This window comes from Pyrus communis, chromosome 10 (genome assembly GCF_041283825.1).
Source record: "Pyrus communis isolate YQ-2024b chromosome 10, ASM4128382v1, whole genome shotgun sequence".
In the NCBI taxonomy this organism is placed as follows: Eukaryota; Viridiplantae; Streptophyta; class Magnoliopsida; order Rosales; family Rosaceae; genus Pyrus; species Pyrus communis.
In genome coordinates, this window is record NC_142574.1 from 32,772,111 (window position 1) to 32,796,401 (window position 24,291).

A 24,291-nucleotide genomic window follows, 5' to 3' on the forward strand; every position below is an offset into this window, starting at 1 on the left:
CTTTCACCGTGAGACTCTTTTACCTTCACATCCTCACACCCCAAACCTCTATAAGGGTAACAACATATAGTTATCTTCAATAGTAGAGAAGCACGATAAAGCAGCGAACTAGTGTTGAGATGAGATCCGCCAAATCTGGAAGGGATGGTAATGACGGCCGGATGTGAGTGGTTGGAGGGTTGACTCAAAACTGTTGGAGAGTTTGAGTGAAAAGTCTCAAATCATGGCACAAAAGCCCCAAATTAAAAGGTATAATACCTTTAACAATGAGCAAAATGCCCGGAGACAGAGCTCATTCACACCACTTGTAAAAGGTGGGTTGCTCCACGTTCTCTGACAGGAATCGGGGCAGGGAAGGAAGAGGAGGAAGGAGAGGATAAAGAAGGGTTAAAAGGGTGGCTGCCACCGGCCCCAAGCAGGAGCTGGAGGCCGGCGGCTGGAGGGATTTAAAGTTCGGGGTTTCCTTTAGGTTTAGGGATACCTGAAGGCTCGGATCGTCAAATGTTTAGTATTTTTGTATCCTGTAAGTTAATGAACGATCCCTCCTATAACGTAATTAATGTTCCCTTCTTGTTGGATTATGATTTTTGCATGTCAATAAGAAAACAACAAAGACGACATAGGTAAAGAGGCTGCAATAACAAATTAGCAATCATACATATCTCTATATCCACATACGATACATGCAAATTTATATTGACAAATCAAGACAAAGAGCACAGACAGACCCGTCACTACAGGAACTCATATATATGCTAATATTAGTATAGATATAAATAACACCTACGGCCACCGCTCACTGTCAGGTCATTAACAGTTGCTCTTTCTTTAGCAGTAGCTTAGCGATACTCCAATTGGATTCTCTGTCACTACCTACTGAGAGACGACAAAGATTCTGATGAGCTAGCAGATAGATTTCTACAATGTATCTCCTTCATCTGATGGAAATAAGGAAAAAGGCCAACGCAAGCATCAAAGATTCAAAGTTGGTTTTATCGCCATTTTTAACTGTCAAAATCTAAAATCCAACTTGTAAATTGTAATTAGGCAGTGAGTGTTGGCTTAGTAAGATGAAGAGTAATCCAAGCCACCTACGGTGGTTCTTGTTTGTATACATAATTAAATCAACCAATTGATGATGTAATTAAAGGCGTATTTTGCCAAGATATATCATGCATGCAATTATATGAATTAGTATATATTAACCATAGTCTGTATAATAACATTCAAATGGAAGCTCCCTCTCTTAACGCATGCAAGGCGATGATGTCGTGGATAAAGCACGTACACACAAATACAGAAATACTAAACTTTGACGTTACCTAAGCTTTCATTGTGTTCATGAACAACATTAATCCTCTAGGCCTCTCCGTCTAAAATTTTCTTTAAAAAACCCTCCCACAAAAGCAAAGTCAATACATTTCTCTCATCTTCGACATGTTTTCATTTCATCCACGACGAACTTACGGTGAGTTAACTCTCGTTCGTTTGTTCGCCCGTACGTTGATTAATCGTACTTTCTAATTAGTTAAGAGGCTAAGGGGGTCAGAAATGGGAGCTAATCAAAGCAATTGCAAGCCCTCATCGTTATCAAATGGTGGCCATGGTGGTGGGAATTCGAGTCCTGTGCCGTCGATCTTGGAGCTGCTGAAACCTGACTGCTTAAAATCGGAGAATAAGAAAAGGAAGAGACAATTGGCACCAGAGAAGAAGAATATTTACAATAATTACACAAAAAATACTGGAATTGTTGGAGCAGCTGGGAGTGGGACTAGGATGACAACCCTAGAAGAATGGCTCTTGGCCTCCCCCGGCCACGTCAAGGCAGATCATAACTACAACATCAACGGAGGCGAATTGTATGTATTTAGATCCAGCTCGAAAAGAATACATCCAGCTGCATCTTCTTCGTCAAAATTGCCACCTCTCTCTAAAGCAAAAGACAGCCTCTGCCTCGAGAGACTCGTAAAAAATGAGGATAAGAAATCTGATGAAGCAAACTTGATCGTCAATGACCTTTCGGCGTCAATGAGCTGCAGAAGTATTAATACACAATTAAGTGAGAATAAAACTCATAAGTTGAAGAAGAAGGTGAGCTTTCGATTGCCAGAAGAAGCTGATATTTTCATATTTTACCCCTCAGAGGAGGCCATCACGACGGACGACAGCGACAATGATGAAGACTTTGATTAATACATAATCTACCCTATTAAGATTTCATATCTTATTTTATTAAACACACCAAATTTTTCTTTATCATATTTGGTTTTGGGTTTTGATGTCCCTTATTAAGATGGCGGTATTCCCGTATTATACAATAATTGGTGATGATGCATATAGCAGTTAGGAATAACTGATAAGATGCGAGTCATATGATTTGTATATCGTTCCAAAATCAGTATATACGTATCAAAATTCTATAGATTTTCTATCTCGGCAGCATTTTTCTATTAGTTTGTTTCAATCAAATTTTTATTTATTTAATTAGAGCATGGACTGCGTTAATCCAAGTCGGCAATCTTCTGTAGAGAGTCTAGAGACTGTTCTAAATTAAGGCACAAGTCCTCATTGATAAAAGACACAAGTCCCACGAAAGTAACAAAGTACTCCTATTTAGTGATCCAAATTAATGGAGAAGATTCTTACTCTTTGACTGTATATTTTCGTTATGTGACTATAAAAATGAGAGGTAGATAAAGATGATACGTAGGAGCGTAGTCGATTTTCATTCAAGACGACAAGTTCGAGTTGGTGTATGAAATGCTGCAGCGATCACTACATGAGATCTCCTACTGATCCCGCTCTGCTGTAAAATTTGATTACTATGCATGGACCATGTTAGAGGGTACGTACGATTTTCCTTGCTCCTTGGTGTTGTTAGCTAGGGTTGCGTTGGGAGAGTAGAGAAGAAATAAAGCATACCTACCCTTCAACAGATTTTTCAGTGTGATCGAAATACGGAAAAATATGTCACATGTCATTATACAATTAGAGAGACATCTGAAGAAAAAAAAAAATTTCCCTCTCCAATTGTTTATGACATGTGATGTACCACTCCGTATTTCGGTCATACTTAAAGATCTCTCATACCTTCAACTTTCAAACGCTTTTGTGCTCCTTTTATATACGATTCATGATTAAATAATTAATTGTGGAATTCTTAGCTTTATAAGTAAATCAACAAAAGAACTTACAACTTCGGAGAAAATACAAGAATAGGACAGCATGCTTGATGCTTAAGATAATAATAGGGCATATGTTTTATATTCGCATGAGATTGTTGGTAATAAGAGTAACGAAGAAAGGCTTATATGAAATGAATACACAACACGAAAATGGTTACATATTTTTTTTGTGGCATTTGGAGCTATTAATAGAAGACTGCACTACTCTTTTTATATGACCTTATATTAGTGATTTAGGATGCCAATGACAGCACTGAAATCTTTCATGCAAGAGTGTCTGTCTAGGCCATGAAGGAAGTCAAGGTTTAGTGCCTGCTATGCAACATGGAACCCTAGGGCCTAACGGCCTTTCTACGGCTTTGAAGGCATTTAACCACCTCCAAGAATGAGAAAGACTTACATAGAACGAATTCACCATTACGTAACGTCAAATTGTTCAATAACGCATGCGCAAGTTTTTCTTTACATAACAATGTTTTATTAGAACGGAACGTCGTAAGTTTTTTTTTACATAACAATGTTTTATTAGAACGGAACGTCACATGACGATAAATTTGTTTGATATAAATTGCTCTTCTTCGATTGAAGACCGTACATTGGTCTCCAAAACAACAGAGGGGCATTCTCATAAAGAAGGAGCAGGGCAGTGGACCAGTGGTAGTCGTACACATAGAGGGAGCCAACAAATACACATAGCAGCATCAACCACCAGTATTCCCTTGTTTTGGTTAAAACAAGTGGGAAATTGCTTGGAAAGTATATCATTGCTAAAAACCGAAAGAGGGGAGCGCCTTTACTTCTCCCTCACATTATCACTCTCTTTCGCGGTTACGTAACATTTATATTTTGTTCAAGAATAAGAGCGATAAAAGGAAGCACTTTGGGTGGTGCTGACTGCTGAGATACTCTAGCTTGTGAGGTAATGGCTCGAGATGGGATATTGAAGGTGGCGATCGCTGTTTTGTTCGTCGGTGTCGCCGCTGTGAGCCTCGGAGGGGGCTTGGTTGGAGCACAAGTGTACCACGTTGTCGGAGCAGACCGCGGCTGGGATCCATCCTCCGACCTTGCTTCTTGGTCCTCGGACAAAACATTTAGGGCCGGAGATAAGATGTGTGAGTCTTCTCTCGATCCTCTCTGTAAAGCTTAATTAGGGTTTGTTTAGTTTTACTCATGTAATTGCTTCTAAAACGGTTAAAACGCTTAGGATGTCTTCCTTAAAACCTCAAAAGTGATTATGCATTACAAAATCAATCGCGTTTTATAGAAATCATGTTTTGACATCATTTGATAAAAAAAACTTAAAAGTACTTACTAGAAAAAATTACCTATTAAATGCTAGAAGGTCTGGAATTTTTGCTAGTCAGAAAACACTTTCGATATGAAAGTAATCGCAAACCAGTCCTAGACTATCTCAAATTTTGGTTTAGTTTTCTTGGCACCATTAGCCAAGCCGTTTGTTTGGTTTCCGAAGAAAGGAGAATAAATTTGAAAGAAAGTAAATACAGTTTCATGCGTCTGGTTCGTTATTCGAATTCTTTAAATTACAACTCTTTTGTGTGTGCACTTTTAGGGCTAGCCTACTCCACGGCGCATGGGTACATAGCTGAAGTGAAGAGCAAGGAGGAATTCGAGTCGTGCGATGTAACCAACCCAATCAGGATGTTCACGGACGGCCTGGATACCATCTCAATGGACAAGGAAGGACTCCGCTACTTCGCAAGTAGTAACGTCGAGAGCTGCAAGAATGGCCTTAAACTACACGTGGAAGTTATGCCTCAGTCATATCAAGCTCCTGAAATGCACAACACCAACGTGGCGGAATCAGTGGGCCCTGCGTTGGTTGCAGCTAATGGGCCCACGACCCCTTCTGGTTCGGCCCATCTCACTGCAAGCTTCGTGGTGTTGTCCGTTGGGTTGCTTTGTTATGTATTGGGTTTTTAGAGAAAGTAGTAATTAATTGATGTGTGTTAATTATAATTCAGTAAGAGAGTGAGGATTGGTATGAAGAATTGGATTTTGGTTTTATTATTTGTAGAATAATACTCAGCTACTCTGGATGAGTAATAATTCCTATCAAAATTGTTCGTTGTTGATTTATAAAAATTCGTGTTTATGATTAGAATTGTTCATATTATAAATCACTCTATAAAGATCGTCTCTTCAAAGAATCTATTAAAACTAAAGTCATTTAGTCATCAAATTGTATAAAATAGATGGACAGAATTAGAAAAGTATTATTAACTGTCAATTTATTTGCTATAATAGATTGACTAAACAATCTTATATTTAATTCATTTTTTGCAAAAATGATTTTTATACGGTTCTGACCATAAACACAAAACTCTTATCGGAACATGAAGAATTTTGAATAGAAGTTCCTATTGATCTTAAATAGCCAAGCATTGTTCTTATTTACAACCTCATAAGAAGATGAAAGTTTAAAATTTGCAATCAATCCATTTCAAGTTGAAGCGTCAATACGAAAATTTCATTACGGAAGTTGCATTCCTCCATTTAGACTACGTCACGGGAAATGAATGAATGAGATTTACACAAATCATATACCTTCATCAACCGCAATAATAACCTGTGCACTCAACTGGGGATTGCATTACGCCCCAAAGTTTACGTACTTCCTTTCTGATATTGCAACCAAGTTTCAAATTATGACGATTTAGTATTACTAGGAGCACAATAAGACTATAAGCACACAGAGTTGTGCTAGCCATTGATCCCTGGAGAGCCCACAAGGATCAATGGCTACCATTCAAGTCATGTACCGACGAGTGACTGATGCGAGCATCGTCCAACAGCAATTATACACGAAGTATGCAATACACTAAACAGAAGAATCATAAATTCTCAGTTTGGGCACCTCGGATATATTGGGAGATCCAAATTGGATCATCCAATCATCGCTCTTTCAGTACTATATAGCTGCTGGTTCCGTTCCCCTTCTTTATCTTTGAAATTCTCCTTAGAATATTCGAAAAAGCGGTCTTTTCCTGCACCATAAGACACACCATAAGACAGAGTGAAGAAAATAGGAACAAACTATCACAATTCAAATTATTCAGCCTACGTTCCTTCAAGTTCAAACAGAAGAGAGCAAGGTCAGTCAAGACAATGGTAGAAAACATGATAATGTACCTCTGAAGATTTGAGTCTTCCCTTAAATTTAGATACAAGATCATTTGTGGTGAGTGGTGTTCTCTGCATCAATACAGCCCTGATTTCTTCCTCGGTGACGCGTCCACCAGATGACGATGGCTCCGTTTTCACGGGTGGAGTACCTTTTGGAGGCGCACTACTTTTAGAAGCAGACACAGACACAGGCTCCTCTTTGATGGATTTTTGTTCCTAATATAGATACAATGTAAATGAATACCATATAATTAGCGAGCATGGGGAGTTTCAAAGCTTCTAAAAATAAAGCTGATAAAAACAAAGTAGCAAAACATACATTTTCAGTCTTGACCTTCTTGGGAGGTGCACTGTTCGTTGCCTTAGAATCATCGGCACTTGATTTTCTCTTTCCCTTTGAGGGTTTGGAGGTTGGTGTAGTTCCTCGACTGGACGCAGAAGGTGTTGGTTTTGAGGGACTGTTGTCAGATGGTTCCTCTTTGGGTGCATCCTTCTGCTTTGGAGCCAGCGCTGGAGGAAAGCCAATATCATCATCCAGCTGGACACATCAGAAAGAACAGGCCGATTAGCGGGAAAAGAGCTGTGATCTGCGATCCACTTTTACAGGACAAATCAAATTTTCAAAAATCCCGTGTCTATGAATAAAATGGTATCAACAAAAATGTCCATTGCTATTCAAAATGCACGTGGTACAGGGAAAAAAAATAAAATCATCTAACAGATGCAGTTCTGACAAAAGTGCCAAATAAAGCATTTGAGATGTTTATTATGGGAAATGGGAAATCTAGTCAGATTAAGTGTGCCAAAAAAATAAAATAAATAACCTACATCCTCATCGTCATCGTCATCATCCTCTACATCTGAATCATTCAGTCCACCACTTCGCCCAAGTAGCTTCTTCAACTCTTTTCCTGATTTGCTCAGTCCACCCTCTTTGTCATCTTCATCCTCGTCCTCATCATCCTATGAGGAAGAAGCATACAAAAAAGGCCATCTTTAAATTGTACAAAGTGCCATAACTAACACAGCAATTGCACCATGGATAAAACTGACATACAAGTGCATGAACTTCCAAGGTAGCACCAGATACATGGTGCAAAAAGAAAAACCCGAGACCTCCCAAACTGAACATGCAATATAACGGGAGGTCTCAAGTGCTGTACTTAATATATTCCCTAGCATAATTTTCAAAGGTAAAAAAGAACTTCAAATCAATTTGTTTACAAATATCAAAATAAAGTCTACCTATTCTCTTGATCAGTATTAGCTTCTAACTGAATGCTTAAAGAATAGTGGTTGCGCGACATTTGTGCAACAAACCTGCTTAATTTCTGGAGGAGCTGGAATCTCTGGTTCCAAATCTTCCCTTTCCTCAGGATTGTTTCCAACAGCTTCATCATCATCAGTGAAAATTTCTTCGTGCTCCCAGTCATCACCTACAATAAATGGAGACTTGATTATAAAAAGAAGACACGGAACTAACATAATCCAGACGTGGTTATCATGGACATCATCAGGTACCCCTGTTATGTTCACAAAAAGAAGACATCTGGACAAGACTTAATTGATATGACTTCCCCAATGGATGCCAAGACATGGTACTAACATGAAAGCCTTACTAATGAAGTAATCAAATACTTTACAGAAAAAGATGGATTAAAACCACCTTTACTTTTCACGAGACAAAAAAAAAAAAAGTAAAAAAGAGGCTGTTACAATGTCTGTATATGCAGCATCTTTCCACGGCAAGCAGAACCAAGCTGAACTTCACTCTTCTAAGAATTCGTGGTGATTAATAATGGTATTGGGTAGCAATTGTTTAGGTTAGCAAGGAGAAAAGATAGTGCTCATGATATTTTGTTTATAAGGCAAAATAGAAAAAGGATAGATGCTTACCCTTCTCGATATCATCATCATCCATGTCCACATCACCTCCCCCTACACCTTCATTATCATCATCACCATCACCACCATCACCACCTCTTTTATTCAATCTTTTTTTCCTTTCCAACTCTTCATCATCATCCTCATCCCCTCTATCTGAGCCATTTCCTTCTTCATCATCATCACCACCAGCTGTCTTTCTTCGTCCCTTCCCACCAGCCCCACCATTATCCTTGTCAAGCCTCTCTACTTCACCAAATAAAGCAGCTCCATTATTTGCAGCTTTCATCATCCATCTTTCATACCCATCTGCAGTCTTTTTCCTATTACTAATCTTCTCTTCAGCTTCCTCCAATGTAAGTTGCTTGTATTGCGCAACCTTGTTGAAATTGAACCTAGTAAACATTCTCAAAACAACCTTGTTTTGATAAGTAAATATACGATTGAAGCCATAATTGGTACTCATGAAAAGCTTTTCCCCATATTCATGCCAAGACTAAAAGTGATGAACCGTAAAATAAAAACATCGGTAGCAAAAATAGGTAAGGCATGCATACCAAGAACCAGCAGGAATAGCAGAAAACTCCTTTCCAGAGGGATGTTTTATTAGTAAGTAGTAAGTTGCAGTCTGTGCACCTTCAAGATGACCCTGGTACTGAGACCGGCCACTTTCATCCTCCAAAACCCATGGTTTGTTCTTGTACTTTTCCTATATAATGAAACTTAATGTAAATACGAAGGGGTGCAAACCATCTCGATGTCAGTTCATGAAACATCTCACAACTTACTAATTCCGAGCGGAACATAACAAAAGAAAATTACAATAACCAAAAACATTTGAAACGCAACTCACACTTTAAAACACTGCTACAATCGGGTCACAGAATACTCACAAATTTATAATGGTTATTACCTATAGCAACACGATCACCAAATGATACTCGCGAAACAGTAAAAACCAAGCAAGTAATAGCCAATGGGCAAAATCAAATCGAAATTACCCGCATGGCATCACTAAGTTGGCGTCCTTGTAGTCCATCTTTGTGGAGAGACCATTTATTTTCAAAATTCTTGTTCTTCGAAAAACTCGGCAACCCCGTCACAAATCTCCCAATGAAGTAGTTCTTATCGTTGGCAGTACTCGCTCGAACATTATACTCCTATATCAGAAACAAATACATCAATCAATCCTTACATACATATGCACATACACACATATATATAGAGAGAGAGAGGGCGAACTCGAATTAAGCGAGTGACGACGGCGCCGCACTCGTTGCACTTGGCGCGGTTGAGAGCCATTTTTTTGCCACAGTCGTCGCACAGAGTCAAGTGCTTGCAATTGCTTCCGTATAAATCCTTGGTCGTTTTACATCCGCCACACTCAGGTCTCAGTATTAAATCGGTCGTCGACATTTTCCCACCTGCAGAACCACGCAATTTTCCCGAGAAACAAACACCGATTCAGAGAGAAAATCCTATTCCCAAACGAAAGCTAGGGTTTTGATTCTGAAACCTAACAATTCAACAATTTACCAATTCATTCAACAATTCGATGATTACCTTTTGATTTATAACAGAGATCGCGTATCGGTTGTGAATTTGGGTTTTCTTGTTCTTTTGCCGGGACAGAATTTTCTTTATTTTTCGTTTTGGGGTCGATTGAAATTTCCTAGTCCGGAAAAGAATAAAAACGCATATATTGTCATCAGATCTGCGGCAATTCCACGTGCTTGGTGCACCAAGAGTAACGTTCATATTATGTTTTTTTTGTACTATATTTTTGTATAATTTAAAGTGATATTTGACGTGAACAACATATCATTTGAATTAATCAGATTTTTAAATTTAGTTTACTATTTAATAAATTAATAATTAAGAAAAACTAGTTAATTAAATGATGATTGTGGTATACGAAGAATTTTTTTTCTTTATTTCTTTGGGTTTTGAAATTTTTTCAAATAATATGATTGTTCACATCTGATATTATGAATAACATTCCTCGTGCCAATGTCTAAAATGGAAAATGCAACCCAATTTGCATGTCCAAGCCCAGCCCATAGTGGTGTAAGAATTAGTTCGGCCCAACTAGCGGGCCACGTCACATCTGGCCATATTATTAAAAAAAACCGCTATCTCACGTCTCCTAGGCAATAGAAAAGGTTAACGGGTTTGTCGTCACTCGGTGTTTTGGTTTGATAACGTAGTTTATGCGTGAGTTTTTCTTCACATGGAAAATGACACTAAAGTGGGCAGTGAACTTGTTTAGCGGATGACGTGCTTCCTACATGACCTCTTTCATTTTATGCCACATAGTGCCACACAAACGCTAGCGCAATTGGAAAACCAAAGCCCAATTTACATATAAAGATTAAGAGAAATTCTTCGTATATGTGTCTCTGTTTTATTACGTGACAATTATTTATTAAACTATTAAAACATGTGTTAAACACGTAACGACTAATTATCAGGCCGTAACGCCACATAAACCAAATATTGGTTTAGCAAGTTAAAATCGGACGGTTAGATGAAGAGCATTCATTGAAAGATTGGTAAGCCATCTACCACATGATTCGCGATTAGGAGGACCGATGAAACCCAAGTCCCCCAACCAACTCCGTTACAGCACAAAATTCGACATCCCCAATATAATATTACCTTTTTATCCATTAAAATATCCCAAAAATCATATTAAAATAATAAACGGAAAGAAAAGCCAAATCTACTTCTTCGGGCTGCTCCTATGTAAAGTCAGCAACCTCACTCTCCATCTTCCTCACTGCACAGCTAAGCTCGCCCTTCCGCTCAACGACGCCGTTTTACAGCATGGCTCTTCTGACGTCCTTCATCGAAGTCCACCCGTGCTCTCACTTCCCCATCCAGAACCTCCCGTACGGCGTCTTCAAGCCCCAACCGGGTTCGTCAGCTCGACCGGGAGTGGCCATCGGCGACTACGTCTTGGACCTCTCCGAAATCGCCGCCGCCGGGTTATTCAACGGTCCGATCCTCGTCAACTCCGATTGCTTTCATCAGGTCCGTTGATCATTAATCACAGATTACTTTTAGTTGACTAAGATGATGATAAATGCAGTGATTAATTATTAAATGCTCTGTTTTGGTTGATTAGCCTGATTTAAACAAGTTCTTGGCGCTTGGACGGCCTGCGTGGAAGGAAGCGCGCACCACCATTCAGAAGCTGTTGTCATGTATGTATGCAGTATGCTTATTAATTAATGTGTTTATTGAAGTAATTAGGCTTAGTTTACACTTAATGAAGTTGGTAATTAAGATTCATTTGGTTATTACTGGTGCAGCTACTGAGCCGACCTTGCGTGACAATGAAAGTTTAAGGCAGAAATCACTTCTTCCATTGGTACCTGAAATTTTATAATCCTGCTTAGATTTTCAATATATTTTATTCAAATCATTCATGTTTTATGTGGATTGATGTGTAGAGCAAGGTAGAAATGGTTCTTCCGATTACAATAGGGGACTATACGGATTTCTTTTCGTCAATGCATCACGCGAAGAATTGCGGGACCATATTTCGCGGGCCACAGAACGCGATTCCACCAAACTGGTGTGTGGATTTTGGATAACTCATTGAACATAATTTCTTATTTTAGTTTTAGTATTGTTTTTTCCAAGTTAAGGGAGTCTTATTTGATGTTTAGGTTCCACCTTCCAATTGCATATCATGGTCGAGCTTCTTCGGTTGTTATCTCAGGAACGGACATTATTCGACCAAGGTGAGAACTTATCATTTATTTTTGTTGCTTTTAGATTCATTGAATATGCAGGGTGAGTAAAAATTGTTGAACTTGTCTATTAGTAGTAATAGTACTTCAATTTCCAAGAATTGATTTCAAGGCCAAACTTTTCCGTTGATGTTTTGTCGATTGCCTGCTTATATATTTGATTTATGAGTAAGGTGATTTTGGTCTTATGTCACGTTCTTTATTGAATCGGTGAAAGTTGTCCATCCAATTCTGATTTCTGATGGCATATTATACTTATTGGATTTCAATCTTAAAGTTTACATTTTTTATTTGTCTTATCACAGAGGTCAAGCCGCTCCTACTGGAAACTCTCCACCACCTTTTGGTCCTTCGTTGAAACTAGACTTTGAGCTCGAAATGGTTAGCCACTTATGCTATAGTATAGCATTTTAGTGTAGAAGTAGAACTCATAATTACAGTTAAGCTTATCCCATTTTTATTTACTATGTCGTGTGGGTTCTCATTTTGATTGTAGGCTGCTATAGTTGGCCCTGGAAATGAGTTAGGAAAGCCGGTGGATGTTAATGAAGCAGCAGATCACATCTTTGGACTTGTGTTGATGAATGACTGGAGTGGTATGCTTGCCTCTTGCCTTAATAGGTTTTAATCCTTCATGTTTAATGTTTGGAGCTGCTTGATAATAAGTTTGGGTTTTGACAGCTAGAGATATTCAGGCATGGGAATATGTTCCCCTTGGGCCTTTCCTTGGGAAAAGCTTTGGTAAGAAGCGGAAACTATGATGCTGAATTCTTCATTTATTGTTTTATAAGTGTGTAAAACGTGTAATGACTGCGAAACTGACATTAACTTTGTGTAAAATGTGAATATCAGGGACTACAATATCCCCTTGGATAGTGACGCTGGAAGCTCTAGAACCTTTTCTTTGTGATGCTCCCAAGCAGGTGGTTACTCATATTTGCATAATGCATACCCACATAATTCAATCTTTCTTTGCAATTATAAGTCATAGAATATTTATATTATGTTCACTCTGACTCGTAGGACCCCCATCCGTTGCCCTATCTGGCTGAAAAAATCTCCCAAAATTATGACATTTCATTGGAGGTATTTACCAGCTCATTGCAATTTGTTTCTTTTAGTTAATTAACAAAGTTTATGGTTTCTTTTACCCTTAAGGCCTTACGGAATTTTCTTTTAGTGATTATATTGTAAATAGTCATGTGCTCTTGTGTTCTTGGGATGACGATGGAACTGCCATTTTATTGCTAGGTTCAAATCAAACCTGCCGGACAAGATGAGTCGCATGTGGTCACAAAGAGCAACTTCAATAATTTGTAAGGATTTCTCCCCTATTACTTTCTCAAGAGTCTTTAATCTTTAGCTGAGATAAGTCTTACCCTGTTGACAACTATTGGAAAAGTAACCTAGAAGATGGTCATAATCATACTGCCTAGCGTTGAGATAACTTTTCCGTAGTAGTTTCCTTTTGGTTAGGATAATGGACTTTATATTCATTACCATGCTTTCTGTAGTTCTGCGCTTCTTGGGGGGCATCATAATAAGTGCATTTTAGCTTTTGTTGAGCTAATCAGGATGCCTAAGTAATCAGATGAAGGAAAATCCATGGTTTTGTACTTTTTATTTTGTTCTTGCGTGCTTCATTTATAAGGTGTCTTAACTCGTGCACCTCATTTACAGATACTGGACATTGACTCAACAGGTAGCCCACCACACTATCAACGGCTGCAACTTAAGGCCAGGCGATCTCCTTGGAACAGGGACTATCAGTGGGCCTGTACGGTTTCAGTTTCTTTTTCCTAATTCGTACATTCATATTAAGTTATGCTTGACTATAAATTCGTGGAGTTTTCTTTTATTGCTAGAGTGAATTTCATTCACTTGTGTATCACAACAGGAGCCTGATTCTCTTGGATGCTTGTTAGAGTTGACATGGAATGGACAAAAGCAGCTGTCATTAAATGGGACACCCCGCAAATTCTTAGAAGATGGTGATGAAGTCATCATTTCTGGGTTTAGCAAGGTTACTGTTGATACAAGTCTTTTTACATGTTTAATTACATTTACAATCTCTTTTACATATTGCTTGCGGTCTCGTCATGCTGTTTATTGTTGTTCTTTCCTCCTATTGTTGTTCTGATGCAATACCTCGATATGAAGTTTGCCAGAATTCTGGAATGAAACAATATCCACGCTACTGTGCATAACATGTACTTCATACTGCCATCGGTCCTGTGAACTTGTTATGCAGCAGGATTATCAGTCTGATTTTTACGTTTGATGTTATGATTGCAGGGAAATGGTTACAACGTTGGCTTTGGGACTTGCTCCGGAAAGGTTGTTCCCTCACCTCTTTGAAGGCTTTCTTCTTGGCCTTCAAGTAATCAGTCAGAGTACTTGTATTCCATTAGCAAACCTCAATTTCATATGTTGTTGGAGCTGTGTACCATTTACTCTGTAATTCACTTGGCCTTTGTTGTTTTGTAATTCTAAACCATGCGCATTTCACCTGACCACCCTTAGTGGAATAAGACGGCGTTGTTCTGCTTTATGATAATCCCCCACTATTTACTGTTTACGGTTTGGTGTTCCCTCTTTCTATACATTCAAATGTGGATGTCACCGGGGGCTTGGTCTCTAGGACCACTCGACGTTCAAGAAATATACGTGTATAGGTCTTTCTAGGACCATTCGAATATTTGATACGGTCCTTTTTGTGCCTACAAAGTGTTTATGTAATGTCTGCTATGTATATCTCAATAGGTTGTGTTGACAACACTCAACAAATTCTTTCCGTATCATTCATCAGATAACTTCGGCATATGTTGATAGATGTTGACATGTGCACGACCTGGTTTGGTTGACAACAATAAGCTCATTAAGTGTTCGACGAAATTTTTGTGAATAAACTAAAATTTTGGCGGTGATCTGTTTTTATCTAAATCTTGTATTTAACACAAGAATTCTCTAATAAGATTCGAATCTTGAGTCTGCCATTTGATGTCACGAATTGCATTGATCAATAGCTTGATTGAAAAATATGAGCTATATTATTAGCTCGACACCGTAGCATATGTAGCTGCGCATATAACTTCTTCCCTTGCCTGTGAGATTAAAGATGCTTTCGTGGGAAAGGGATTCTCTCCGTATCGCTTCTATTAAATTATTCTCATTAAATAATTCGAGTTCTTGAAATTTAATGTAACGGTTAAATTTATTATAACTTTTAAAATATGCTCCTATTTATAATCGTTTGATCAAATTTTAAAAATTCAAATTAGTTAATGAGAAGAATTTAGTAAAAATGATCCGGAGATGATCATTTTCGCTTTCGTGTGCCAACAAGCTTTCTATCCAAAAATGAGAGGGGGCGTGTGGGTCCCGTAAATTAACGGACGGGAGCGATAGTGCTGAACTGCTGATGCTGTTACGCGCCAAGAGTATTCAAGAACCTTCTACTGTTTCAAAAATACCTTTTTTTTTTATCTTTTCAAAAAAGTCTTTTTAAATTCAAGAATGATTTTCATTTTTCACGCTCAAATTCACCAGGGCTTAGCCAAAGATGATGAAACCCTCTCGCAGCCGCAGACTCAGCTTCTCCTCCTCCGCCTCCACCACCGTCACCTACACCCTCCACGATGACCAACCTGCCCCTCCCGCCACCACCGAAATTCCCATCCAGACCTCGGACACCCCAATTCCCATCACCTTTCACTTACCGCAATCCACCGCAGCCATCAAAATTCAATCGGCCTACCGGGCCCACCTCATCCGCACCCACTTCAAAACAATCGCAGCCGTCCACTCCGAGGCCAACCAGTACCAGCGCCGGATCCAACGGCAGGAAACTGTCGACGCCATCAGGACAAGCGAGCGTGAGAAGCTGAGGATGAACGAGTCCCTGATGCGGCTGCTGCTGAAGCTGGACTCGGTGCCCGGCGTGGACCCCGCGGTGAGGGAAGCGAGGAGAAAGGTGAGCCGTCGGATCGTGGGGCTGCAGGAGATCGTGGACGCGATCGTATCGGAAGACGTGGATGGCTTCTGGGGTGGCAGAGACGGCGGATTTGGGAGGAACTGGGACGACATCCTTGCGGAGATGGAGGAGGAGGTGTGCAGGGATAGAGGAGGGGAGGAGATGGAGAGGTTTTGCGCTCAGTATCTGGGGTTTCGGTGCTTGCAGCGATTTTTGCAGGAGCCGTGATCTGGTTCATCGCCGGCACTGCTTTGCTTGCCTACTCTGTTATCTGTAGAGTGACACAGTCTACAAACTACAGACCGCAAATTGTAATTTTGTACTTAGTTTGGACCCTTTTTTTTAATAGTTTTATTTTCCATGCACTTAAATTCAACGGTTTTAATTATGAAATATCGTAAAGATAGAATATCGCCACGTTTAAATTAAATTAGAGCAATTTAGAATATCGACACGTTGACAATGAAATGAACATGAGAAAGATAGATTTCGGAATTCATAACTCATAAACTTCATACTTCAAACAGAAACATACAGGCTTTGTTGTTCTTCCTGAGAACGCTCATCTACCACAACATGCAGCTGCACTTGCAGCGTGTCATGCACCTCTTACAGTCGGAGAGCTTCGGGGTGCCACAATCACAGTTCTTGATGCAGCTGGCCCTCGAGCTGCCGCCCCACAAGCATCGAGCCATACAGCGCAGAACCGGCGTGCATTCTGGGCAGCCGAACTTCATCTGATTTACTATGCAACTTCTGCATTGACTGCCATCCGGTGGGCAACTTCTGCATCGGCTGCCGCCTGATGGGCAAGCCTTAGCTGCCGGAAACGCAATCAACCACAGCAACAGCAGCAGCGTCAGCTTCAGCGGCCCAAGAGCTAGTGCAGGCGGCCTCTTCTCCATTATCTGCTTCTGAAATGTTTGATCTTTGCTTGCTCGACTATATATTAAAGAATGATTTTCGCACGCTCTTTTTCTAGGAGAAAATGAAATCAGACCTTATATTATTGTTTGTTATGTGAATCATTCACTGAATCAAATAAATATAAAACAAATCTGCCGCATTGCTTGTTGCCTCGCAGTTCAACTAGATCATTTAGTGCCATTAATTGCTATGTATTGGTTTGCACAATGTTATAATATCTTCGCGTACATCTATGTCTTCACATCAGAGACGGTAAGTCCATGCTGTAGGATATAGATGAGAGATTTTTCAATTTGCTAAGACGTGTGTGGTACATCACATGTCATATGATGCAACTCAAATCATTTTGTATAATGACATGTGGTGTACCATTTCGTATTTCAAGCAACACTGAAAATTTTCTCAATATAGATAAAATTGGCATAAATGGTTGATCTATATCGTATTGTTACATGATGTTACTATTTCATGTGTTACTGTTTAAAAATCAATTTATATATGTATCATATTGTCACATGCTATTACTATTTCACGTTATAGTTTGAAAATCTATGTATTATAGTATATCAGCGTACTATGAACGACATTATAATACGCGAATAACAAAATGAGACGAACCGGAAAAACAGAAAGAACCCAATTCTTTTCTTACACGACCCTCAGGCAATCCGAGTTTCATGCACATAGAACAAGGCAAGGGATCGAAATTTTATTTCACATCAATAAAACAGAGGTACATACAAACCGAAATTGCAAAAAAAAGACTGGTCTATCACCCTGTTTACGGAGGATGAAGCAAACAAATATATCGGTACAATAAACCTACGTAGCAAACTAACTCTCTTCGAAAATTATACAACCAAATCCCGAATGGAAAGTCCGAAACAATAATGCGTGACCCAGTTCTGCACGAACAAATTCTTCCATACACACTTCACTCTCCTTCAGTGAGGATCGGAACAATGAGTGGTTTCATCTGTGCAAGGTATACGATTGCCCACCTACCAAGTACGACAGGAGCATGCTAAGTCAATATCCAGGTGGGAAAGTTTGCAAAGGAGTAACATTAAAAGTTCACCAACTGAAGCAAATCCAAATTGATAAAATTTTCCCAAAAAGTCAACCGAAAAAAAATCAAAGGTAAGAGTCGATGACATACATCATCCAACAGCACACTACCGCCGTGATAACAAGTGTAAGGTGAAGCCTGCACATGAAAAAAACAATACGTTTAGCTTTAAGAGGATTTGAAAGATGCCCCCAACACCGGAAAGGTCCAAAAGTGTTTGAATCTTAATCATGCAAACAACATTGTGCAGTAAGTCTAGATGTAGACATGGAGTAAACATCAAAATCAACGCCGCCTCATCTCTTTTGATGCAGACAGAAATGTTGAGGATAAATCTATACATATTTCACGAATGTAACCAATAAATCTAACTCATCCAACATAAATTCAACGGTATCTCCTTGATGTGTCTAACTAAAACCGTCACATATCTCCTAGGATATAAAATGGTGAAGAACAACATTATCACAGTCTTCCTTTCCCACACATTCCACAGATTTCCTTCCTTAGGAAATGATAGACAAAAGTTTCACAATAACTCATTGACAATATTCATTATATAAACACGAAGAAACATTTAGAAAATCATGCAATATAAATCAAATTATTGAACCCGATTAGCATATTTCAGGCTTCCCATATCAAAGCATCTTCTGACCAAAACTCTCCTCTTCTTTCCCGACAATCTATGTGGTAGATTTTCCCTACAATGTCATCCAACAAGAATGGAGCTACGATTCGCTAAAATGCAATGCAAATGTTTCTAAACCCTTAAAAGATTCGAATTCCATCACCGAAAATCGGTTCCAATAGCATAATCAGCATACTATAAGGGTTTCAATCTGACCAGCCCTAAACTCTAAACATCACTAAAATCCAATTTAACATCCTACCAACTTCAAAATATTGGATCAACAATTGGAAAACAAGTTAGAAAGCTAAAATCTTTGGATTCAGAAATTAAAAGAGAAAACTAGTAGAGCAAATAAGACGTACAAATTGGCCGATGCGCCTCTGCCACAGCAGATTCTGACCATGAGGGAAGCAATTACGCCCACCATTGCAAAGATCAGAGTTGTAACTACAAAACCCATTTCGATCTTCTCCAATTCCGACCCCTTCTTCGAACAGTCAAATCCACAAACAGTTGATCTGCAAAAAGCACAATCCTTTATCTATAAATCTGGTCACAGATCAGAACCCAGTTCGATTTATCGTACTTAAATCCAATTCGACCTTCAAATTAAATAAATGAGAGGCAGAAATGCAATTATGCAAGAGGGAAAGAAAGAGGGAGAGCTTAAAACTTAGTGGTTACCGCGAATGAATGATATGATTGTCTTCAAAAACAATTTGTACGTTGCCTGAGGCTCCAAGCCTCCAACCTCTGATTTTGGGCTGTGATGGGAAGGGGATGACGAAGAATGGGATTGTTTTTGCTTAGAAAGATCAAATAAATAAAAGGTCGTTTTGGTACTTTAACCGAAATGTCTTCCATCTACCATAGCAAGTTCCTAGGGGCCCAACAGCATGCTCTCCGGATCTTTTGGTGAGGATCGTAGAGATTCCTAAATTGTGTCTGATCGTATATCGTATGATCAGTTTTTGTTAGGTACTGTTCTTATTTAATTTTAAATAAAAATATTTAAAATAATTTCTGACCGTACGATGTACAATGAACGAGCATGATTCATGGATCACCGAGATCCTCACAAAGAGGATCCGAATTCACTAAGGGCCTAGGGCCGTGTTCTAAAGCATCTGATCGGAAACAACGTTCCCAATTTCCGTCATAAATTTTAGAATTGGACCACAATTTTCAAATTCGGAATTTTTGACTAGTTTGAAAATTTCAGAATTGGAGTAATCTCAAAAATTTCGAAACATAAATCGAAAATTCATAATACTTTTTAAGTTTTCAAATATTCTCAACTTTTTCGTACGCGCAATTTATTGTTTTTTCTTATATTTGGTATATGGTTATGCTTAATTTCCTAGTTGAAGTTACATTCTCAAAATGTTACTGGGTAGATTTACTAAATGTTGGAAGTTAATTACATCATTATAAAGTGTTAAAAAAGCATGTATTTTGTTACACCAGCAAGAAAAGTGGCGGGTTTACTAAATGTTGAATCGCTCTAGCCTGTCATTCACGTTATTGTCTTTGTAATTATATTGCTTCTGATCCGCTCGATAGTTTTTATGAGACAGGGTTTCAGGGTTCGGAAGTGGAAGCTGATCGTTAGAAATCTTCCTTTTGAGGTTCTTTGCTTACTGTATTGTCATATGAAATTTTGTTCTTACCATCATCCAGTATCGTTTCTCGCTCAATGAAATAAACTCTTCTCCTTCCCTTCGTTCTTACTTTTATTCCTATTTGCAGGTTATCGAACGGTTTTGCATTTGTACAATTCACACGCAAACAGGATGCAGAAAATGTACATATTTTAATCGCGCTTTACTTTGGAGTAGTACTAATGAAGTCGTAGGTTCTGCATTGCCCAAAAGGAACAAGAAGCCGCCTGTTGATAAATTGGTTCATGAGCTTAAGAAGACATTACTGCAAAAGAATCCAATGCTACTGATGAGATAGAAGAAGGAGATGATCTGGATAGAACAATCTTCATAAGCAATCTTCCGTCTGACTTCAATAAAGATGATGTCAAACAAAGGTTTTCGACCTTTGGGATAGTGCAATCTTTTACCCCAGTCCTTCAGGTCACCGAGGATGTCTTATATGTAGTTTGATACGATTCTTGCATCGTTTGTTGCGTTTGAAAGTACATGTGATATTATGTTGTGGCAGGAAACGAAAAGGAAGGGGTTTTTCATGTTTGAAACAAAAGATGCAGCCAGTTATGCTGTTTCAGCCGGGAATGCGGCATCTGGCTTGGGAATTTCTCTCAAGGGTTAAGAATTGACAGTCTTGCGCCCTTTGGTTAAAAAATGGGCTCAAAACAAGGAACTGAATGTGGCCAGAAAAGAGGAGCTAGACCGCCGCAATCTCTATGTAGCAAAGTTTATTTCTTTGATGAACATCCTGGCTTTATCTAGATTCTATAAATTGTGTCCTGAATGGTTGCCATTTGGTTTCTTCAAAATACTAACAGGAAGGTCTTATTCTCAAGGGAACTCCAGCGGCAGAAGGGGTTTCAGCTACTGATATATATGTCGATATGATAAATGTAAGTGTTGCTGATCTCTTCGTTCCCCTACATATACGCAACATATTGTAGTGAATTTCTGAAACCATGCAGGGCGGAGAGGAGGATGATGGAGAAGCTTCGATCTCCAAAGTATCACGTTTCAAAGACAAGAATATTTATAAAAAAAGTGCCGAAGTCCCTGAGCAAACTTTGTATCGGTGCAGTTACCTTACGAGCTATAAAACAAAAACGAGTTATTCTAAAGGTTCGTTAGTAGCTATGATTTGCCTGCCGCTAGCTATACTAATTTGTGTAGTGATTCTTTTCTTGTTGGCATAAGATCTCCCTCATTTGTATTCAACGTCAACCATGAAGATAAAGTTCTTGGATGATCTATATGAAGAAAGGAAGGCTCATAGAAACTTTTGGTCCTCAACGTCGGCCGATTGTGGAGTTTGCACTTGAGAATGTTCAAAAGTTGAAAGAGCGAAAAGCTTAGCTGCAAGCGCAGCAGTGTGCAGCTCATCATGATCGTGTTCCAAAAGACGTGATTAGTCAGTTCAACGAACGGAAACAAAAAGATGACAAGCAAAAGCTGGATGACTACTTAGTTCCAAATAGAATTGGTGATGATGGAGCTGCCACTGAAACATAGAGACCTTCTAAGAGGCCGAAAAATGGTCATCGAGATGGAACGCGGGTGGTGGAAGATCATTTGAAAGTAAAACCATCGTCGTTGATGCTCGCAATTCAAAATCTTCAACAAGGACAAGTAGGCATCAGAAAAAGAGGAAGCTACGGGAGCGGAAAGAGGTGGAGGGGGAAGAGAATGTGATGAGAAGAAAGCTGGCAAAGAAGCAGAAAGATCCATTAGGGCGGGATGTTGCAGATAAACTCGACATGCTAATCGAACAATATAGATCCAAGTACAAAGTGGCAAGGAAGCAAGACTGGCGTTGCCCTGGTCTCTACTTAGAATGTGAAGCAATTAGTAAGCTTCAACGTTAATGTTCTTGTCGCCGCCACAAAAGTAGTTACGAACTTACCAGAAACACATCACTATTTATAGAAGTTTGAAGTACAAGAATGAAAGACATAATCATCTTCAATCAAAATGTTTTCTAACTATATTGCTCTTTTTAACTTGACTAAGTTAAATCTACTTTGACTTACAGCCACAAACTTTAACTAACAAGGTAAAATTGGAAAATATTTTTGTCAAATTGGTTGTGACCGAAAGGTTACGGGTTCGAGTCGTGAAAACATCCTCTTTATAAAGTAAGGGTAAGATTGTATATAATAGATCTTTCTCAAGACTATCTCAAAATGGGTAGCCGTATTTATAACATCCCACATCGCCCAGGGGAGCGATCCTTAAATGTATATTCTCATCCTACCTAGCACGAGACCTTTTGGGAGCTCACTGGCTTCGGGTTCCATGGGAACTCCAAAGTTAAGCGAGTAGCGCGCGAGAGCATTCTCAGGATGGGTGACCCATCGGGAAGTTCTTGTGTGAGTTCCCAAAAACAAAACCATGAGGGCGTGGTCGGGGCCCAAAGCGAACAATATCATGCTACGGTGGTAGAGCGAGCCCGGGAAGTGGTCCCCCGGACCGGGATGTGACAGTATTGTCTTGCAGTCGCCCTTGGAAGTGTTGTGGTCGGGGCCCAAAGCGAACAATATCATGCTACGGTGGTAGAGCGAGCCCGGGAAGTGGTCCCCCGGACCGGGATGTGACAGTATTGTCTTGCAGTCGCCCTTGGAAGTGTTATTCGTGGAGAAAGGTACTTGCCAAGATTCTTAGCAAGAGGAGAGCCACAAAAATAGCAGAAAAACTTAAACCAGGGCGAACAGATTGTCAACAAAGTGTTGGCAATTTTGGTCTTTTATTAAAGACTGGGATTGCTCAGTTACACTAACTAATTAATAAATGGAGAAATTAGGTGCAGTTTCCAAAAAAAAAAAAAATAGAGAAATTAGGTGCACATTCTTTTTTTTTTTCAATTTCATTGATTGAAACTTTATTCATTTTCAAATTTTAATGAAGGTCCCTTGGTTTTAATAAACATCATTAATTATTTCAATAATAAAATATTTACAATATTAAGATAATTAAATTTTATTTTTAAATTATTCATTTAGTGTTAGAAACGTTACATTTGATATATTTATATTTATGGTTAAATTTTGTATCATATATTTTTATTTTTAGTTTGTACCTATTTTAATTTGCAACTCTTTTTTTTTTAAATTTTGCTAATTTTCTATTCAGTTTTAGTTTGTATCCATATATTAATTTCTTTTTGTGTCCATATTTTTCAAACCTTTATTTGTACTCATATTTTTTTTGACCTTTTATTTGTACCCATAATTTATTAATAATGTACCCATTTGTCTATAAAAATGTACCACTTTGTTATATGTAAAATGTACCCATTTTTTTTTTGTAAGTACTGTGACATCCCGTCCCAAAATTCATGTTAACGTACGTGTGAAATTACAAATTTGCCCCTAGTTTGTTTTCGTCATGTTTTGGTTGCTTGGTGTGGTGTTGGCAGGTGCTGGGCCACACACACACACACTCTCACCTTTACTATCTCTCTGTCTCTATCCCTTTCTCTGTCTCTGTCTCGTGTCTCTCTCTCCCTTCCCTTTCACCATAAACGTACGGACAAACACACAACTCACTCAAACGTTCACAGATCGAAGGAACCAAGTACATTTTCGAACTCGTGAGGCCCATGCGAGTGCAACCATACCATTTTCAGGTGAGAACTCTAACGTTTTCACGTCGATTCGAGGTGGTCCGATTTAGGTACTATTCATGCAAACTTATTGTAGTACGTTTTTGGGATTTTTAAGCTCGTAGGTAGCTTGGTGGTGTCACAATGAGCCTCGGAGTACTTAGTTGGACGAATTTGGACGTCGGAATAGCCTGGTTCGAAGTTGGCCGGTTTTGGTTTGTGTGGACAGGTATGATCTAGTGATTTTTAGCCCTTGAAACTTGTATAACGTGGTTCTACTAGTCTAGGGCTTCATTTTGGTTCAAGAAACGTGGAAAATGGTTGAGAAACGAGAGAGAAAACGAAGTTAGAAAATTTTTCCAGTTTCCGGCGCCGGCGACGTCGCCGGAGGCTTGCCGGAGAAGGTGACGGAATATTCCTGACGCCGTTGACGGAATCCGTTAGAACTAACGGAATATTCG

The 24,291-nt window shown here is 39.1% G+C and overlaps 6 protein-coding genes across 7 annotated transcripts; 3 read left to right on the forward strand and 3 right to left on the reverse strand.

Annotated features, from left to right (window-relative positions):
* Positions 1–3,906: 3,906 nt before the first annotated feature.
* LOC137730105 (mavicyanin) lies at positions 3,907–5,307 on the forward strand. Its single transcript, XM_068469169.2, has 2 exons — positions 3,907–4,297; positions 4,756–5,307. The coding sequence occupies exons 1-2, from the start codon at positions 4,108–4,110 to the stop codon at positions 5,124–5,126; spliced, it is 561 nt and encodes a 186-aa protein (XP_068325270.2). The 5' UTR covers positions 3,907–4,107; the 3' UTR covers positions 5,127–5,307.
* A 535-nt stretch (positions 5,308–5,842) lies between these two features.
* Positions 5,843–10,007, reverse strand: LOC137728014 (transcription initiation factor IIF subunit alpha). Its single transcript, XM_068466894.2, has 10 exons — positions 9,777–10,007; positions 9,456–9,637; positions 9,215–9,373; positions 8,771–8,922; positions 8,226–8,608; positions 7,650–7,765; positions 7,158–7,292; positions 6,649–6,867; positions 6,336–6,545; positions 5,843–6,190 (listed from the first exon to the last, which is right to left on the reverse strand). The coding sequence occupies exons 2-10, from the start codon at positions 9,627–9,629 to the stop codon at positions 6,098–6,100; spliced, it is 1,641 nt and encodes a 546-aa protein (XP_068322995.2). The 5' UTR covers positions 9,630–9,637; positions 9,777–10,007; the 3' UTR covers positions 5,843–6,097.
* A 781-nt stretch (positions 10,008–10,788) lies between these two features.
* On the forward strand, positions 10,789–14,528 carry LOC137727878 (fumarylacetoacetase). Its single transcript, XM_068466713.2, has 14 exons — positions 10,789–11,246; positions 11,341–11,419; positions 11,528–11,586; positions 11,669–11,793; positions 11,888–11,962; positions 12,277–12,352; positions 12,468–12,567; positions 12,653–12,712; positions 12,824–12,894; positions 12,995–13,057; positions 13,223–13,287; positions 13,652–13,748; positions 13,869–13,994; positions 14,267–14,528. The coding sequence occupies exons 1-14, from the start codon at positions 11,040–11,042 to the stop codon at positions 14,327–14,329; spliced, it is 1,266 nt and encodes a 421-aa protein (XP_068322814.2). The 5' UTR covers positions 10,789–11,039; the 3' UTR covers positions 14,330–14,528.
* A 938-nt stretch (positions 14,529–15,466) lies between these two features.
* Positions 15,467–16,849, reverse strand: LOC137727719 (uncharacterized). Its single transcript, XM_088677272.1, has one exon. The coding sequence runs from the start codon at positions 16,847–16,849 to the stop codon at positions 16,511–16,513; it is 339 nt and encodes a 112-aa protein (XP_088533398.1). The 3' UTR covers positions 15,467–16,510.
* On the forward strand, positions 15,534–17,036 carry BAG5 (BCL-2-associated athanogene 5). Its single transcript, XM_068469241.2, has 2 exons — positions 15,534–16,255; positions 16,472–17,036. Exon 1 carries the CDS (start codon positions 15,534–15,536, stop codon positions 16,170–16,172), a length of 639 nt encoding a protein of 212 aa, XP_068325342.1. The 3' UTR covers positions 16,173–16,255; positions 16,472–17,036.
* Positions 17,037–17,563: 527 nt separating this feature from the next.
* LOC137729279 (V-type proton ATPase subunit e1) lies at positions 17,564–19,418 on the reverse strand. Of its 2 annotated transcripts, none has more exons than XM_068468153.2 (4): positions 19,259–19,418; positions 18,937–19,092; positions 18,031–18,078; positions 17,564–17,872 (listed from the first exon to the last, which is right to left on the reverse strand). In XM_068468153.2, the coding sequence occupies exons 2-4, from the start codon at positions 19,032–19,034 to the stop codon at positions 17,806–17,808; spliced, it is 213 nt and encodes a 70-aa protein (XP_068324254.1). In that variant the 5' UTR covers positions 19,035–19,092; positions 19,259–19,418; the 3' UTR covers positions 17,564–17,805. The 2 variants fall into 2 exon arrangements, with proteins under 2 accessions (XP_068324254.1, XP_088533399.1); XM_088677273.1 differs by lacking the exon at positions 19,259–19,418 and adding an exon at positions 19,177–19,233.
* Between the last annotated feature and the right edge of the window lie 4,873 nt (positions 19,419–24,291).

What these genes read in the sequence shown, in the direction of transcription:
- LOC137730105 (XM_068469169.2), top strand. Translation starts at nt 4,108, where the DNA reads ATGGCTCGAGATGGGATATTGAAGGTGGCGATCGCTGTTTTGTTCGTC. An exon ending in TAGGGCCGGAGATAAGATGT is followed by an intron (nt 4,298 to 4,755) that starts GTGAGTCTTCTC and finishes GTGCACTTTTAG; the next exon opens with GGCTAGCCTACTCCACGGCG.
- LOC137728014 (XM_068466894.2), bottom strand. Translation starts at nt 9,629, where the DNA reads ATGTCGACGACCGATTTAATACTGAGACCTGAGTGTGGCGGATGTAAA. An exon ending in AACTTAGTGATGCCATGCGG is followed by an intron (nt 8,923 to 9,214) that starts GTAATTTCGATT and finishes TTCATTATATAG; the next exon opens with GAAAAGTACAAGAACAAACC. An exon ending in TGATGATGATATCGAGAAGG is followed by an intron (nt 7,766 to 8,225) that starts GTAAGCATCTAT and finishes CATTTATTGTAG; the next exon opens with GTGATGACTGGGAGCACGAA.
- LOC137727878 (XM_068466713.2), top strand. Translation starts at nt 11,040, where the DNA reads ATGGCTCTTCTGACGTCCTTCATCGAAGTCCACCCGTGCTCTCACTTC. An exon ending in AGAAATCACTTCTTCCATTG is followed by an intron (nt 11,587 to 11,668) that starts GTACCTGAAATT and finishes ATTGATGTGTAG; the next exon opens with AGCAAGGTAGAAATGGTTCT. An exon ending in ACGGACATTATTCGACCAAG is followed by an intron (nt 11,963 to 12,276) that starts GTGAGAACTTAT and finishes GTCTTATCACAG; the next exon opens with AGGTCAAGCCGCTCCTACTG.
- BAG5 (XM_068469241.2), top strand. Translation starts at nt 15,534, where the DNA reads ATGATGAAACCCTCTCGCAGCCGCAGACTCAGCTTCTCCTCCTCCGCC.
- LOC137727719 (XM_088677272.1), bottom strand. Translation starts at nt 16,849, where the DNA reads ATGGAGAAGAGGCCGCCTGCACTAGCTCTTGGGCCGCTGAAGCTGACG.
- LOC137729279 (XM_068468153.2), bottom strand. Translation starts at nt 19,034, where the DNA reads ATGGGTTTTGTAGTTACAACTCTGATCTTTGCAATGGTGGGCGTAATT. An exon ending in AGAGGCGCATCGGCCAATTT is followed by an intron (nt 18,079 to 18,936) that starts GTACGTCTTATT and finishes TTTCATGTGCAG; the next exon opens with GCTTCACCTTACACTTGTTA. An exon ending in GTAGTGTGCTGTTGGATGAT is followed by an intron (nt 17,873 to 18,030) that starts GTATGTCATCGA and finishes CGTACTTGGTAG; the next exon opens with GTGGGCAATCGTATACCTTG.